The 14,368-nt window shown below is 45.5% G+C and overlaps 1 protein-coding gene and 1 long non-coding RNA gene across 2 annotated transcripts in view; one reads left to right on the forward strand and one right to left on the reverse strand.

The window, feature by feature from the left end:
- The window catches only part of LOC130282505 (uncharacterized), a 341,939-nt gene that overhangs the window by 102,718 nt on the left and 224,853 nt on the right, over window positions 1-14,368 (forward strand). The gene's annotated exons all lie outside the window — the stretch shown is intronic.
- The window catches only part of RBM20 (RNA binding motif protein 20), a 334,442-nt gene that overhangs the window by 82,634 nt on the left and 237,440 nt on the right, over window positions 1-14,368 (reverse strand). Inside the window, exons 3-5 of the mRNA XM_056530784.1 lie at window positions 11,975-12,036; window positions 11,808-11,893; window positions 9,203-9,303 (exon numbers count right to left, since the gene is read on the reverse strand). Of these exons, the coding sequence (XP_056386759.1) occupies window positions 9,203-9,303; window positions 11,808-11,893; window positions 11,975-12,036 (249 nt within the window). The remainder of the gene's footprint in view (window positions 1-9,202; window positions 9,304-11,807; window positions 11,894-11,974; window positions 12,037-14,368) is intronic.

The following is a 14,368-nucleotide window of genomic DNA, read 5'->3' on the forward strand; positions in this document are numbered from 1 at the left end:
GGACGGATAGGGCAATCCACCAAGAAATGCTCGGTACTGGCACAGTACAGACAGAGATTTTCTTCTCTACGGCGATTCCTCTCTTCCTGGGTCAGGCGAGACCGATCCACTTGCATGGCCTCCTCGGCGGGAGGCCCAGGCGTAGACTGCAAAGGATGCTGTGGGAGAGGTGCCCAGAGATCTAAGTCTTTTTCCTGGCGGAGCTCTTGGTGTCGCTCAGAAAAACGCATGTCAATGCGGGTAGCCAAATGGATGAGTTCTTGGAGGTTGGCAGGAATCTCTCGTGCGGCCAGCACATCCTTGATGCGACTGGATAGGCCTTTTTTAAAGGTCGCGCAGAGAGCCTCGTTATTCCAGGATAGTTCAGAAGCAAGAGTACGGAATTGTATGGCGTACTCGCCAACGGAAGAATTACCCTGGACCAGGTTCAGCAAGGCAGTCTCAGCAGAAGAGGCTCGGGCAGGTTCCTCAAAGACACTTCGGACTTCAGCGAAGAAGGACTGGACTGAGGCTGTGGCAGGATCATTGCGGTCCCAGAGCGGTGTGGCCCAAGACAAGGCCTTTCCTGAAAGAAGGCTTACTACGAACGCCACCTTAGACCGTTCTGTAGGAAAAAAGTCCGACAACATCTCCATATGCAGGGAACACTGAGACAAAAATCCACGGCAGAATCTGGAGTCCCCATCAAATTTGTCCGGCAGGGACAAGCGGAGGCTAGGAGCGGCCACTCGCTGCGGAGGAGGTGCAGGAGCTGGCGGAGGAGATGGTTGTTGCTGTAGCAGAGGCAGAAGTTGCTGTAACGTGGCGGTCAACTGCGACAGCTGCTGTCCTTGTTGGGCAATTTGCTGCGATTGCTGAGCGACCACCGTGGTAAGGTCAGCGAGACTTGGCAGCGGCACCTCAGCGGGATCCATGGCCGGATCTACTGTCACGATTCGGCTTACGGGTTGTGGATCCGCTGTGTCAGCGAGGGATTGGCGTGGACCGTGCTAGTGGACCGGTTCTAAGAGGCTACTGGTTTTCACCAGAGCCCGCCGCAAAGCGGGATGGTCTTGCTGCGGCAGTAGCAACCAGGTCGTATCCACTAGCAACGGCTCAACCTCGCTGACTGCTGAGAAGGCGTGGGACAGAAGGACAAGGCAGAGGCAAGGTCAGACGTAGCAGAAGGTCGGGGGCAGGCGGCAAGGTTCGTAGTCAGGATGGATAGCAGAAGTTCAGGTACACAGGCTTTGGACACACTAAACGCTTTCACTGGCACGATGGCAACAAGATCCGGCAAGGGAGTGCAAGGGAGGAGATCAGATAAAGCCAGGGAGCAGGTGGGAGCCAATTAAGCTAATTGGGCCAGGCACCAATCATTGGTGCACTGGCCCTTTAAGTCGCAGAGAGCTGGCGCGCGCGCGCCCTAGAGAGCGGAGCCGCGCGCGCCAGCACATGACAGCAGGGGACCGGGACGGGTAAGTGACCTGGGATGCGATTCGCGAGCGGGCGCGTCCCGCTGTGCGAATCGCATCCCCGACGGCCATGACAGTGCAGCGCTCCCGGTCAGCGGGACTGACCGGGGCGCTGCGGGGAGAGAGACGCCGTGAGCGCTCCGGGGAGGAGCGGGGACCCGGAGCGCTAGGCGTAACACTTATCCATTTGGCCACCCGCATTGACATGCGTTTTTCTGAGAGACATCAGGAGCTCCGCCAGGAAAAAGACTTAGATCTCTGGGCACCTCTCCCACAGCATCCTTTGCAGTCTACGCCTGGGCCTCCCGCCGAGGAGGCCATGCAAGTGGATCGGTCTCGCCTGACCCAGGAAGAGAGGAATCGCCGTAGGGAAGAAAATCTTTGTCTGTACTGTGCCAGTACCGAGCATTTCTTGGTGGATTGCCCTATTCGCCCTCCACGTCTGGGAAACGCACGCACCCAGCTCACGTGGGTGTGGCGTCCCTTGGTTCTAAGTCTGCTTCTCCACGTCTCACGGTGCCCGTGCGGATTTCTCCTTCAGCCAACTCCTCCCTCTCAGCCGTGGCCTGCTTGGACTCTGGTGCCTCTGGGAATTTCATTTTGGAGTCTTTGGTGAATAAATTCTGCATCCCGGTGACCCGTCTCGTCAAGCCGCTCTACATTTCCGCGGTCAACGGAGTCAGATTGGATTGCACCGTGCGTTACCGCACAGAACCCCTCTTGATGTGTATTGGACCCCATCACGAAGTGATTTAGTTCTTTGTCCTTCCCAACTGTACCTCTGAGGTCCTCCTCGGTCTGCCATGGCTCCGGCTTCATTCTCCCACCCTTGACTGGACCACCGGGGAGATCAAGAACTGGGACTCTGCTTGCCATAGGAAGTGCCTCTCCCCCCCTCCCAGTCCCGTCAGGCAAGCCTCAGTGCCTCCTCATGGCCCCCGTCCTGGTGACACACTGCCCCGTGCCAGGCTTCACCCTCTGCCCTCCCTCCCCATTCCCACTCCTGCTGTACTGCCTGCCGTTGAGGAAACCCTCCATTCTTTCCCGGTGTCCTCGTCCCAGGTAAAGCAGTTGTCGGACAAAAAAAGGGGGAGACCTAAGGGGGGGGGGGGTACTGTTACACCGAGCGCTCCGGGTCCCTGCTCCTCCCCGGAGCGCTCACGGCGTCTCTCTCCCTGCAGGGCCCCGGTTGGTCCCGCTGACCGGGAGCGCTGCACTGACATGGCCGTCGGGGATGCGATTCGCACAGCGGGACGCGCCCGCTCGCGAATCGCATCCCAAGTCACTTACCCGTCCCGGTCCCCTGCTGTCATGTGCTGGCGCGCGCGGCTCCGCTCTCTAGGGCGCGCGCGCGCCAGCTCTCTGAGACTTAAAGGGCCAGTGCACCAATGATTGGTGCCTGGCCCAATTAGCTTAATTGGCTTCCACCTGCTCCCTGGCTATATCTGCTCACTGCCCCTGCACTCCCTTGCCGGATCTTGTTGCCTTGTGCCAGTGAAAGCGTTTAGTGTGTCCAAAGCCTGTGTTACCTGAACTCCTGCTATCCATCTTGACTACGAACCTTGCCGCCTGCCCCGACCTTCTGCTACGTCTGACCTTGCCTCTGCCTAGTCCTTCTGTCCCACGCCTTCTCAGCAGTCAGCGAGGTTGAGCCGTTGGTAGTGGCTACGACCTGGTTGCTACTGCCGCAGCAAGACCATCCCGCTTTGCGGCGGGCTCTGGTGAACACCAGTAGCCTCTTAGAACCGGTCCACCAGCACGGTCCACGCCAATCCCTCGCTGACACAGAGGATCCACTACCTGTAAGCCGAATCGTGACACCCATTTTGCCCCTAGGACATAGCCAATGTCTTTTTTCTTTTTTTGCATTTTCCTCCTCTCCTTTTAAGAGACAAAACTCTTATTTTTTCATCCACAGACCCATATGAGGGCTTATTTTTTGCGTGACCAATTGTTCTTTGCAGTGACACTTTATTTTACCATAAAATGTCCGGCAAAAAAAATTAAAAATTATATTTGTGGAAGCAAAGGTAAAAGAAAACTGCAATTTTGCACATTTTGGGGGAATTTGTTTTTATAGAGTGTTCTTTTTGGTAAAAAATGATTTTTATTATGTAAGTCGGTATGATTAACCCCTAAAAGGGGTACTCCTGTGCTTAAACATCTTATCCCCTATCCAAAGGATAGGGGATAAGATGCCTGATCGCGGGAGACCCGCCGCTGGGGACCCCCGTGATCTTGCACACGGCACCCCGTTTGTAATCAGCCCTGGAGCGTGTTCGCTCCGGGACTGATTAACGGTGACTACAGGGCGACGTGTGACGTCACGCCCCCGCCCCCGTGTGATGTCACGCTCCGCCCCTCAATGCAAGCCTACGGGAGGTACGGGAGGGGGCGTGACAGCTATCACGTCACACGCCGCCCGCCCTGTAGTCGCCGGTAATCAGTCCCGGAGTGAACACTGTCCGGGGACTGATTACAAACGGGGTGCCGCATGCAAGATCATGGGGGTCCCCAGCGGCGGGACTCCCGCGATCAGGCATCTTATCCCCTATCCTTTGGATAGGGGATAAGATGTCTAAGCACCGGAGTACCCCTTTAAGGACTCAGACGATTTTTACCTCATTTTTTCCTCTTTACCTTCTAAAAATCATAACACGTTCAATTTTGCACCTACAGACTTGTTTTTTGCGTCACCAATTGTACTTTGTAATGACATCATTTATTTTATAACAATCTGCGGCAAAACAAAAAAAACATATTTGTGGGATGAAATGAAAAATAACGCCATTTTGCTAGTTTTTAGGGCTTCCATTTCTATGCAGTGCACTTTTTGGTATAAATGAGACCTTATCTTGATTCTGTAGGTCCATACAGTTACAGGGATATCCAATTTATGTAGGGTTTATTTATTTTACTACTTTCAAAAAATTATAACTATATGCGCCAAAATTTGTATGTTTAAAATTGTAATTTTCTGACCCCTATAACTTTTACATTTTTCCGCGTATGGGGCTTTACAAGGGCTAATTTTTTGCACTGTGGTCTGTAGTTTTTATCTGTACCATATTTGTTTTGATAGGACTTTTTGATCGATTTTTATTAATATTTTTATGGTATATCAAGTGACCAAAAATTCAAAATTTTGGACTTTGGTATTTTTTTTACGTGTAAGCCATCGACCATGCGGTTCAGCTAACCTTATATTTTAATAGTTCGGACATTTATGCACGTGGCGGTACCACATATGATTTTTTATCACATTATTTTATTTAAAAAAAATAAGAAAAGGGGGTGATTCAAACTTTTATTGGGGGGGGGGGGGGCTTATTCACATGTATTGGAGCAATAGATTGCTTGGAGCAATAGATTGCCGATCGGATGACCAGAAGGCAAGTGAGGACCCTCCTGTCTTCCAGTAAGCTGATCGGGACATCGCGATTCTCAGCTCCACTGAGCTTCTGAAATTATTTTACCTTCACTTTAGATGCCGTCCCAGCGGCGGGCCCCCCTCAGTTTTTGCCTGGAATACCCCTTTAATGCCGGGCATCGGCCCAATCGGCCGTACCTGGTATTAACCCTGGGATCTGGCTGCTGATAGCAGTCGGGATCCACGGGGTTTAAAGCGTTCTTCGGTCGTGAGAATGGTTTAAACCCCGTTAACGGGACTCAGGACATACAGGTACGCCCTGAGTCCTTAAGGACTCGGGAACGGGGGCATAACTGTACGCCCTGCGTCCTTAACTGGTTATGCTGGCATCCATGTTTACATTCTTTTCTATTATTGTTACTGCTTTTAAAAAGATTGCCCTATCCTTAACCATTAACTATCTTAGTTTGTCAATTAACGGGGCCATAATCTGTTGTTTTTATCTGAACCACTTTTGCGTGACTTTTTGATTACTTTTTAATTACATTTTTTTCTGGAATGGGATGTGAGCAAAAATCTGCAATTTTGGACTTTGTTTTTTTCCTTTACGTTTAGGTCGTTTCCTGTATGAGATCACTAACATTATATTTTAATAGTTCAGACATTCACACACATGGCAGTGCCAAATATGTTTAATCATTTTTTTACACTTTTTTTTGTACTATAGAAAAAAGGAGAGATTTTAATTTTTGTTAAGGGAAGGACTTATTCAAATTTTTTAACCGATTAAGGATGCACTTTTGTTTTTTCCTCCCGGCCTTCTAATAGCCATATTAGATTTTTCCAATTTTCTACCTACAGACGGGCTTGTTTTTTAATGCTATGCATTGTAATTTGTAGTTACTTGTTTTACAACCAAATCTACTGTGAAATGAGAAAAAAATAATTTGTGGGACAAAACTGAAAAAAACACCATTTAGCAAATTTGGGGGGGCTACTGTTTCTAAGCAGTATACTTTTCACAAAAAATGAGGGATTATCTTTATTTTGTATGTCCATATGAATACATCAATACCCAATGAATGTAGGTTTTCTTTTCTTTTCTCTATATGCTGCTGTATGAGAGCTCAATTTATGCACTGTAATTTGTAGTTTTTTTAGGTAGAATTTTTGTTTTAATCTGACTTTTTGATTGCTTTTTATTTTCTTTTTTTGGTATATGAAGTGACCAAAAATCTGCATTTCTGGACTTAGTTTTTTTTTCTTTAATTTATTCATTTAGTTAACCCCTTAAGGACTGAGCGTTTTTCCACTTTCGTTTTTCTCTCCTTACCTTTAAAAAATCATAACCCTTTCAATTTTGCACCTAAAAATCCATTAGATGTCTTATTTTTTGCACCACCAATTCTACTTTGTAATGAGATCAGTCATTTTACCCAAAAATCTACAGCGTAATGAAAAAAAAAATCATTGTGTGACAAAATTTAAGCAAAAACGCCATTTTGCTACTTTTGGGGGCTTCCGTTTCTACACAGTACATTTTTCGGTAAAATTGACACCTTCTCTTTATTCTGTAGGTCCATACGATTAAAATTATACCCTACTTATATAGGTTGGATTTTGTCGTACTTCTGGAAAAAATCATAACTGCATGAAGGAAAATTCTGACCCCTATAACTTTTTTTTATTTTTCTGCGTACGGGGCGGTATGAGGGCAAATTTTTTGCATTGTGATCTGAAGTTTTTTGCTGTATCATTTTTGTATTGATCGCAGTTTTTGATCGCTCCTATCCTTCAGGATGGTCGGAGCTGTCCCTATTTTCTGGGCTATCGGGTCATCAGAGAACCGACCAGAGAACCGCAAATCGCCAATCACCGACATGGGGGGGGGGGGGGGTCTCAGGATCTGCCCAGGCATTTGCACTGGATGCCTGCTGAATGATTTAAGCAGGCATCCCGGTCTGATCCCTGTCTGGCTAGTTACGGGGATCAAAATTCCCATCGGCGTACAGGTACGCCCTTGGTCCTTAAGTACCAGGGCGCATGGGCTTACCCATACGCCCATGGTCCCCAACAGGTTGAGAACCAGCCAATTTCATTTTTGCATTTTTATTTTTTTTCTCCTCACCTTCTAAGAGCCATAACTCTTTTATATCTTCAGACCAATATGAGGGCTTGTTTTTTGCACGACCAATTGTACTTTGTAATTACCGTATTTATCGGCGTATAACACGCACTTTTTAGGCTAAATTTTTTGGCCTAAAGTCTGTGTGCGTGTTATACGCCGATATACCCCCAGGAAAGGCAGGGGGAGAGAGGCCGTCGCTGCCCGCTTCTCTCCCCCTACCTTTCCTGGGGTCTAGAGCGCTGCTGTCGGCCCTTTTCACCCCCTGGTTACGGGGGCCAGGGGGAGAGAAGGGGCAGCGGCACCCATTGCCGGCGCCGCTGCCCCGTTGCCTCCCCCCATCCCCGGTGGCATAATTACCTGAGTCGGGTCCGCGCTGCTCCAGGCCTCCGTCGTGCGTCCCCGGCGTCATTGCTATGATATGCGCTGAACGGCGCGGCGCATGACGTCAGAGCGCCGCGCCGTGCATAGCAACGACGCTGGGGACGCACGACGGAGGCCTGGAGCAGCACGGACCCGACTCAGGTAATTATGCCACCGGGGATGGGGGGAGGCAACGGGGCAGCGGCGCCGGCAATGGGTGCCGCTGCCCCTTCTCTCCCCCTGGCTGTCGGCGCCGCTTCTCTCCCCCTGGCTATCGGCGCCGGCACCGATAGTCAGGGAGACAGAACGGGCAGCGGCGCCGATAACCAGGGGGTGAAAAGGGCCGACAGCAGCGCTATAGACCCCAGGAAAGGCAGGGGGAGAGAAGCGGGCAGCGACGGCCTCTCTCCCCCTGCCTTTCCTGGGGGTATATCGGGGTATACACGCGCACACACGCACCCTCATTTTATCATGGATATTTGGGTAAAAAACTTTTTTTACCCAAATATCCTTGGTAAAATGAGGGTGCGTGTTATAGGCCGGTGCGTGGTATACCCCGATAAATACGGTACATCACTCAATTTACACATATGGCAAAACAAACAAAAAAATAGTTTTTTGTGTGGAAATTGATAAGAAAACCACAATTTTGCAAATTTTGTAGGGTTTCAATTTAACGCTGTACACTTTACAATAAAATATGACATATTCTCTTTATTCTGTGATTAAAATGATACCCATGGTTACTTACTTTTCTATTATTGTACTACTTTTAAAGAAAACTCAAACTTTTCTTTTATATATGTATGATTAAAGTGCCCTATTTTGACCACATATAACTTTCTCATTTTTCCATATATGGGGCTGTATGAGGGCTTATTTTTTCCACTGTGATCTGTATTATTTTTTTTTGTACCATTTTTGTGTATTTGTGACTTTAAATAGCTTTTTAGACCATTTCTTTATATGCAGTTCACAGTACAGGATCATTAATGTTATATTTTGATAATAATATAATAGGCAATAATCAGCAATCTATTTTTCTAGTCTGCTAGAAGGTAGACCAAAGAAGAAGACCCCCATAAGAGTGTCCAGAGGCAGGTGAGAGGACCTCTGACCATTATTTTGGCTTATTGGATCTGCACTGTCGTGCCGCTGGTCATCCAATGAGCTGCTGCAATGCCGCAGATGCCATGATCAGTATTAATCATGGCATCTGAAGGGATAATGAAGGGCATCAGTGCGATCGCTGATGTCCGCCATTACCAGCGGGTCCCCAGCTACTGATAGTACCCACCACCTGCAGTGCATGAAGAGAGCGCAGCTCCTGTGCCCCCTTTATGTACATCATGTAAATGTATGTCCTGGTGCGCAAAGTACCAGGGCATCAGGACAAATATTTATGTCCAATGTCCTTAAGAGATTAAGGAAGGGGCATATTCACATTTTTTGTCCCTGTAGGGGACTTTTACCTGCAATATTTTGATTGCATACACTGGACAATGCTGTGCCATGGCACAGCATTGATCACTGTTATAGGCACTCCATTATTACGCCATTATTGGCCAAGCCACGGCTGCTGCATTCGCTTCATAGTCGGAATGCCCCACAGGACGTACATTTACAAGGGTAAATGAATAAATACAACATAACAAGCACAGAAATGTGTTAGCTTTTGAGAATTCTTTATGTAGACATTATACAAGTCTTGGCTACAACAGTTGTGCAATTTACTTTGGAGGGACATCTGTTATCCTGGATAAACCAACCCTCATACCATGGCTACTGCAAGATGGTACACTATTGTAAATAATTGTAAGTGTGTAAAACATGTGACGACTGAGAACAGTCACCACAAAGACAGATACTATGTCAAACTAATTACTGTACCTTCACACCAATGGGTGGTCCAGGGAAGGGAGCTCCAGAAGGGAGGAATGGGGCAGCTGGTGTAGGGGGAGGGTAGAGCTGATCAATATCTGATACAAAGCCTGCGGAAATAAGGAATATAATTATATACACATATATATATATATATATATATATATATATATATATATATATATATATATATGTGTGTGTGTGTCTGTGCATTTGAGAGCATGGTCACACAATTAATAGTGCAGTACTATATATGACATCTAATTTGCTTTATCATATGCAAGATTGGATCAAACATAGAAGTAAGACTGGCTTTTACTTATCTACACTTTAATTTCACTACAGTTTAAAAAAAAAAAAAACTGGTGCCAAAAAGTTAAACAGATTTGTAAATTACTTCTATTTAAAAATCTTAATCCCTCCAGTACTTAACAGCTGCTGTATGTTCCAGAGGAAGTTCTTTTCTTTTTAATTTCTTTCCAGTCTGACCACAGTGCTCTCTGCTGACACCTCTGTCTGTATAAGGAACTGTCCAGAGCAGGAGAGGTTTGCTATGGGGATTTTCTCCTGTTCTGGACAGTTGCTGACATAGACAGAGGTGTCAGCAGAGAGAACTGTGGTCAGACAATGAAGAAATTTAAGAAGAAAAGAACCAACTCTGGAGCATACAGCAGCTGATAAGTACTGGAGGGATTAAGATTTTTAAATAGAAATAATTTACAAATCTGTTTAACTTTTTGGCACCAGTTTTTTTTTTCAAACTGTAGTGAAATTAAAGGAAGGTTTAAGATTTTTAAATATAAGTAATTTACTTAAATAGAAGTATTTAACTTTCTGGCACCAGTTTATTTATAATAAAAAAAAAATCTTTTTCACCGGCATACCCCTTTAATGACCACAGATACACATTTTTACAGTAGTAATTTCAGTAGTCATCCTTGTGCTGACACTGACACGAGGAAGTACTGTGCAGTGGGACTGGGCTTCATCAGAACTGTGGCATCGGGGGAGTGGGGATGTTTGAGCATCTTTATTTGTAAAAAAAAAAAAAAAAAACTACCACAGAATACCCCTCTAAATCCACAATAACTGCATTTGTTTTTGTGTAGATTGATATCCTCCTTAAAGGGGTACTCCGCCCCTAGACATCTTATCCCCTATCCAAAGGATAGGGGATAAGATGTCAGATCGCCGGGGTCCCGCTGCTGGGGACCCCGGGGATCGCTGCTGCAGCACCCCGCTATCATTACTGCGCAGAGCGAGATCGCTCTGCACGTAATGACGGGCAATACAAGGGCCGGAGCATCGTTATGTCACGGATCCGCCCCTCGTGACGTCACGGCCCGCCCCCGTCAATACAAGTCTATGGAAAGGGGGCGTGGCGGTCTTCACTCCCCCTGCCATAGACTTGCATTAAGGGGACGGGCTGCGATGTCAGGAGGGGCGAGCCGTGACGTAACGATGCTCCGGCCCTTGTATTGCCCGTCATTACGCACAAAGCGATCTCGCTCTGTGCAGTAATGATGGAGCGGTGCCACAGCAGCGATTCCCGGGGTCCCCAGCAGCGGGACCCCGGCGATCTGACATCTTATCCCCTATCATTTGGATAGGGGATAAGATGCCAGTGGCGGAGTACCCCTTTAAAGTATTGCTTTTATGGCAATTTTTTATTCATATATTCATTTTATAAGTTTCAAAATTACCTTCAGCAGATACAGGCAATTTTCCAAATACAGGTATTTATCCACTGCTCTATGAAAAAAAAAGTTGTATTCTACCTAAAACCTTGTAAAGGCAAAGTGCCGATATGCAGGATCACCTATTAGGAAGCTACACTAAACTGTATATTTCAAAGTATACATATTTGTGTGTCTGTGTGTTGTATAGGTTCCAAATTGGCGCTTGTTTACTTTCGCACACAATAATACTGGATAGACTAGGTTATCTTTATTCAGTACTTAAAGGGGTATTCCAAGCAAAACCTTTTTTTATATATATCAACTGGCTCCGGAAAGTTAAACAGATTTGTAAATTACTTCCATTAAAAAAATCTTAATCCTTCCAATAGTTATTAGCTTCTGAAGTTTTCTGTCTAACTGCTCAATGATGATGTCACATCCCGGGAGCTGTGCATGATGGAAGAATATCCCCATAGGTACTGCACAGCTCCCGGGACGTGAGTCATCAGAGAGCAGTTAGACAGAAAAAAACAACTCAACTTCAGAAGCTGATAACTATTGGAAGGATTAAGATTTTTTAATTGAAGTAATTTACAAATCTGTTTAACTTTCCGGAGCCAGTTGATATATAAAAAAAAGTTTTGGCCTGGAATACCCCTTTAAGGTTGCTCTTAGGTCAAGGTTATCGAGTCACAGTTCCTAGTCATACTTTAGACTAGATGAATAATCTTTGTTGAGGGCAGATAGTACAAACCTCTTATGTTTATAAACTCTGAAGAGCTGGGCTCACAGCGAAATATTTGATAAGGTTAAATAGTTTTGCTATGTGTTATACTCTTATCTAGAGGGCATGTTTAATACACTTGGATACATTCTCTGAGACAATTGTCAAACTGTAAAAGATTATACTGTTTCTAGAACAGAGAGTCTCTTACCTTCACTGTTCAAGGGGTGAAAGTCAGGATTTAGAGAAGAGGGTAATGTCCCATCTGTAGAGTTGGGAGCACAGTTTATACCAGTACTAGAAAACAACAAAATAAAAAAATCATTTAACGCTGTATGGACACATCTAGGATACAATTTACATCCATTACACACCTACCTCTCAGAGTAACTCATTACATTCTGAATATGCATTCTACCCTTGATGTGCAGGTCCCAGTCCTGCAGAGAAAAAGGAAATTAAAAAAACATTACTTTTCAGTAATTTTCATCAAAATGCGCTGTGAAATGCATTGCCGTCTCTAGAAAGTGCATATTTCTACAGTTGTTCTTTTCTGTCTAAGTGCTCTCTGATGACACGTGTCTCATGAACCGCCCAATTTAGAAGAAGTTTGCTATGGGGATTTGCTTCTAAACTGGGCGGTTCCCGAGACACGTCTCATCAGAGAGCACTTAGACAGAAAAGAACAACCTTAACTTCAGAAGCTCATAAGTACTGAAAGGATTAAGATTTTTTAATAGAAGTAATTTACAAATCTGTTTAACTTTCTGGAGCCAGTTGATATATAAAAAAAAGTTTTTTTCCTGGATAACCCCTTTAAACAGATTTGTAAATTACTTATATTTAAAAATCTAAATCCTTCCAGTACTTATCAGCTGCTGTATACAACCGAGGAAGTTGTTTTCTTTTTGAATTTATTTTCTGTCTGACCACAGTGCTCTCTGCTGACACCTCTATGCGAGGAACTGTCCAGAGCAGGGTAGGTTTGCTATGGGGATTTTTTTTCCTGCTCTGGATAGTTCCTGATATGGATAGAGGTGTCAGCAGAGAGCACTGTGGTCAGACAGAGAATACATTCAAAAAGAAAATAACTTCCTCTGTTTACATCAGCTGATGAGAACTGGAAGGATCAAGATTTTTAAATAGAAGTAATTTACAAATATGTTTAACTTTCTGGCACCAGTTGATTAAAAAAATTGTTTTCCACTTGAGTACCGCTTTAAGGACAATGGACGTAAATGAACATGACACCAGCACCGAACCGGTGCTCCCATTATGTGCAACAGGTCCCAGCTGCCAGGGACCTTCCCCGGTAGTAACAGACATCAGCAATTGCACTGATGTCTGCCATTAACCCCTCAGCAGAACGTCAATGCAGGTGTTCTGATGGATGATCGAATTACTAGCGGCACAGTCGTGGGGATCCGATCATCCAAAATGGTGGACAGAGATCCCCTCACCTGCCTCCACCGCTCTCCTGGGGTCTTCTTCTCTGGTTTGACATCGAGCAAGCGATCAAATAGTCACATATACACAAAAGTGGTACCAATAAAAATACAGATCACACTGCAAAAAATTAGCCTTATACAAACCAGTATATTGAAAATTGAGAAAGTACTTATGTTAGAAAAGTTTGAGTTTTTTTAAAAGCAGTACAATAATAGAAAAGTATGTAAACATGGTTATCATTTTAACAAGTTAAGGACGCAGGGTGTACAGGTACGCCCCCATTCCCGAGTCCTTAAGGCGTCCTGAGTCCTGTTACCAGGGTTTAAAGCATTCTCACGACTGGAGAACGCTTCAAACCCTGTGGGTCCCTACTGCTATCAGCAGCCAGGACCCGGTGTTAATGCTGGGCACCGCCGATCGGGCTGTTGCCCGGCATTAACCCTTTAGACGCCACAATCAAAGTTGATTGCGGAGTCTAAAGTGAGAGTAAAACTATCCTGGCAGATAGAATTGCGATGTCCCGATCTGCTTACTGGGCAACAGGAGGGTTCTCACCTGCCTCCTGGTCATCCGATTGGCAATCTACTGCTCCAAGCCTGCTAAGCAGGCTGGAGCAGCAGTGTGCCAATAACACTGATCAATGCTATGGCATAGCATTGGTCAGTGTATGCAATCAAAAGATTGCATGGTATAGCCCCCTGTGGGGGCTAAAAAGTAAAAAGTGTAAAAAAATAAAATAAAAGAGTATACATGTGAATAAGCCCCCTCCCCTAATAAAAGTTTGAATCACCCCCCCTTTTCCTATTTTTTAAATAAAATAATGCAATAAAAAAAAAATCATATTTAGTACCGCTGGGTGCGTATCTGGGTGTGTAGTACTGCTGGGTGCGTAGCTTTGAGTGACGTCACTACAAAGAGATAGTTGGGCCAAAATTTTTTATTTTTTTGGCCCAACGATCTCTTTGTAGTGACGTCACTCAAAGTTACGGGACTTACTATCATCTTCACTCTGCAGCACGCAGGTAGAGACGCCGCCAGCCGGGGCAGATCTCCCTGCAAACTGCACAGATTACTATACAGTCCAGTATCATCGGCAGAAGCATTACGGATACTGGAGGAATAGGATCGGACCAGAATTACAAATCGATAAAGGTAAAATATCTTCCAATATATATATTCAAAAACTTAGTTAAAGTGTGACAAGTACATCTCGCTCTGTAACATAGAGGCGCGGGTGTGCACACACTACTGTGCGCACTCATGCACATACGTATATCGGTCAGCAGAACAATTTGTAAGACCTCTACTAGTGCTACTGCTGGT

The sequence above is a fragment of the Hyla sarda genome, chromosome 7 (genome assembly GCF_029499605.1).
Source record: "Hyla sarda isolate aHylSar1 chromosome 7, aHylSar1.hap1, whole genome shotgun sequence".
Lineage (NCBI taxonomy): Eukaryota > Metazoa > Chordata > Amphibia > Anura > Hylidae > Hyla > Hyla sarda.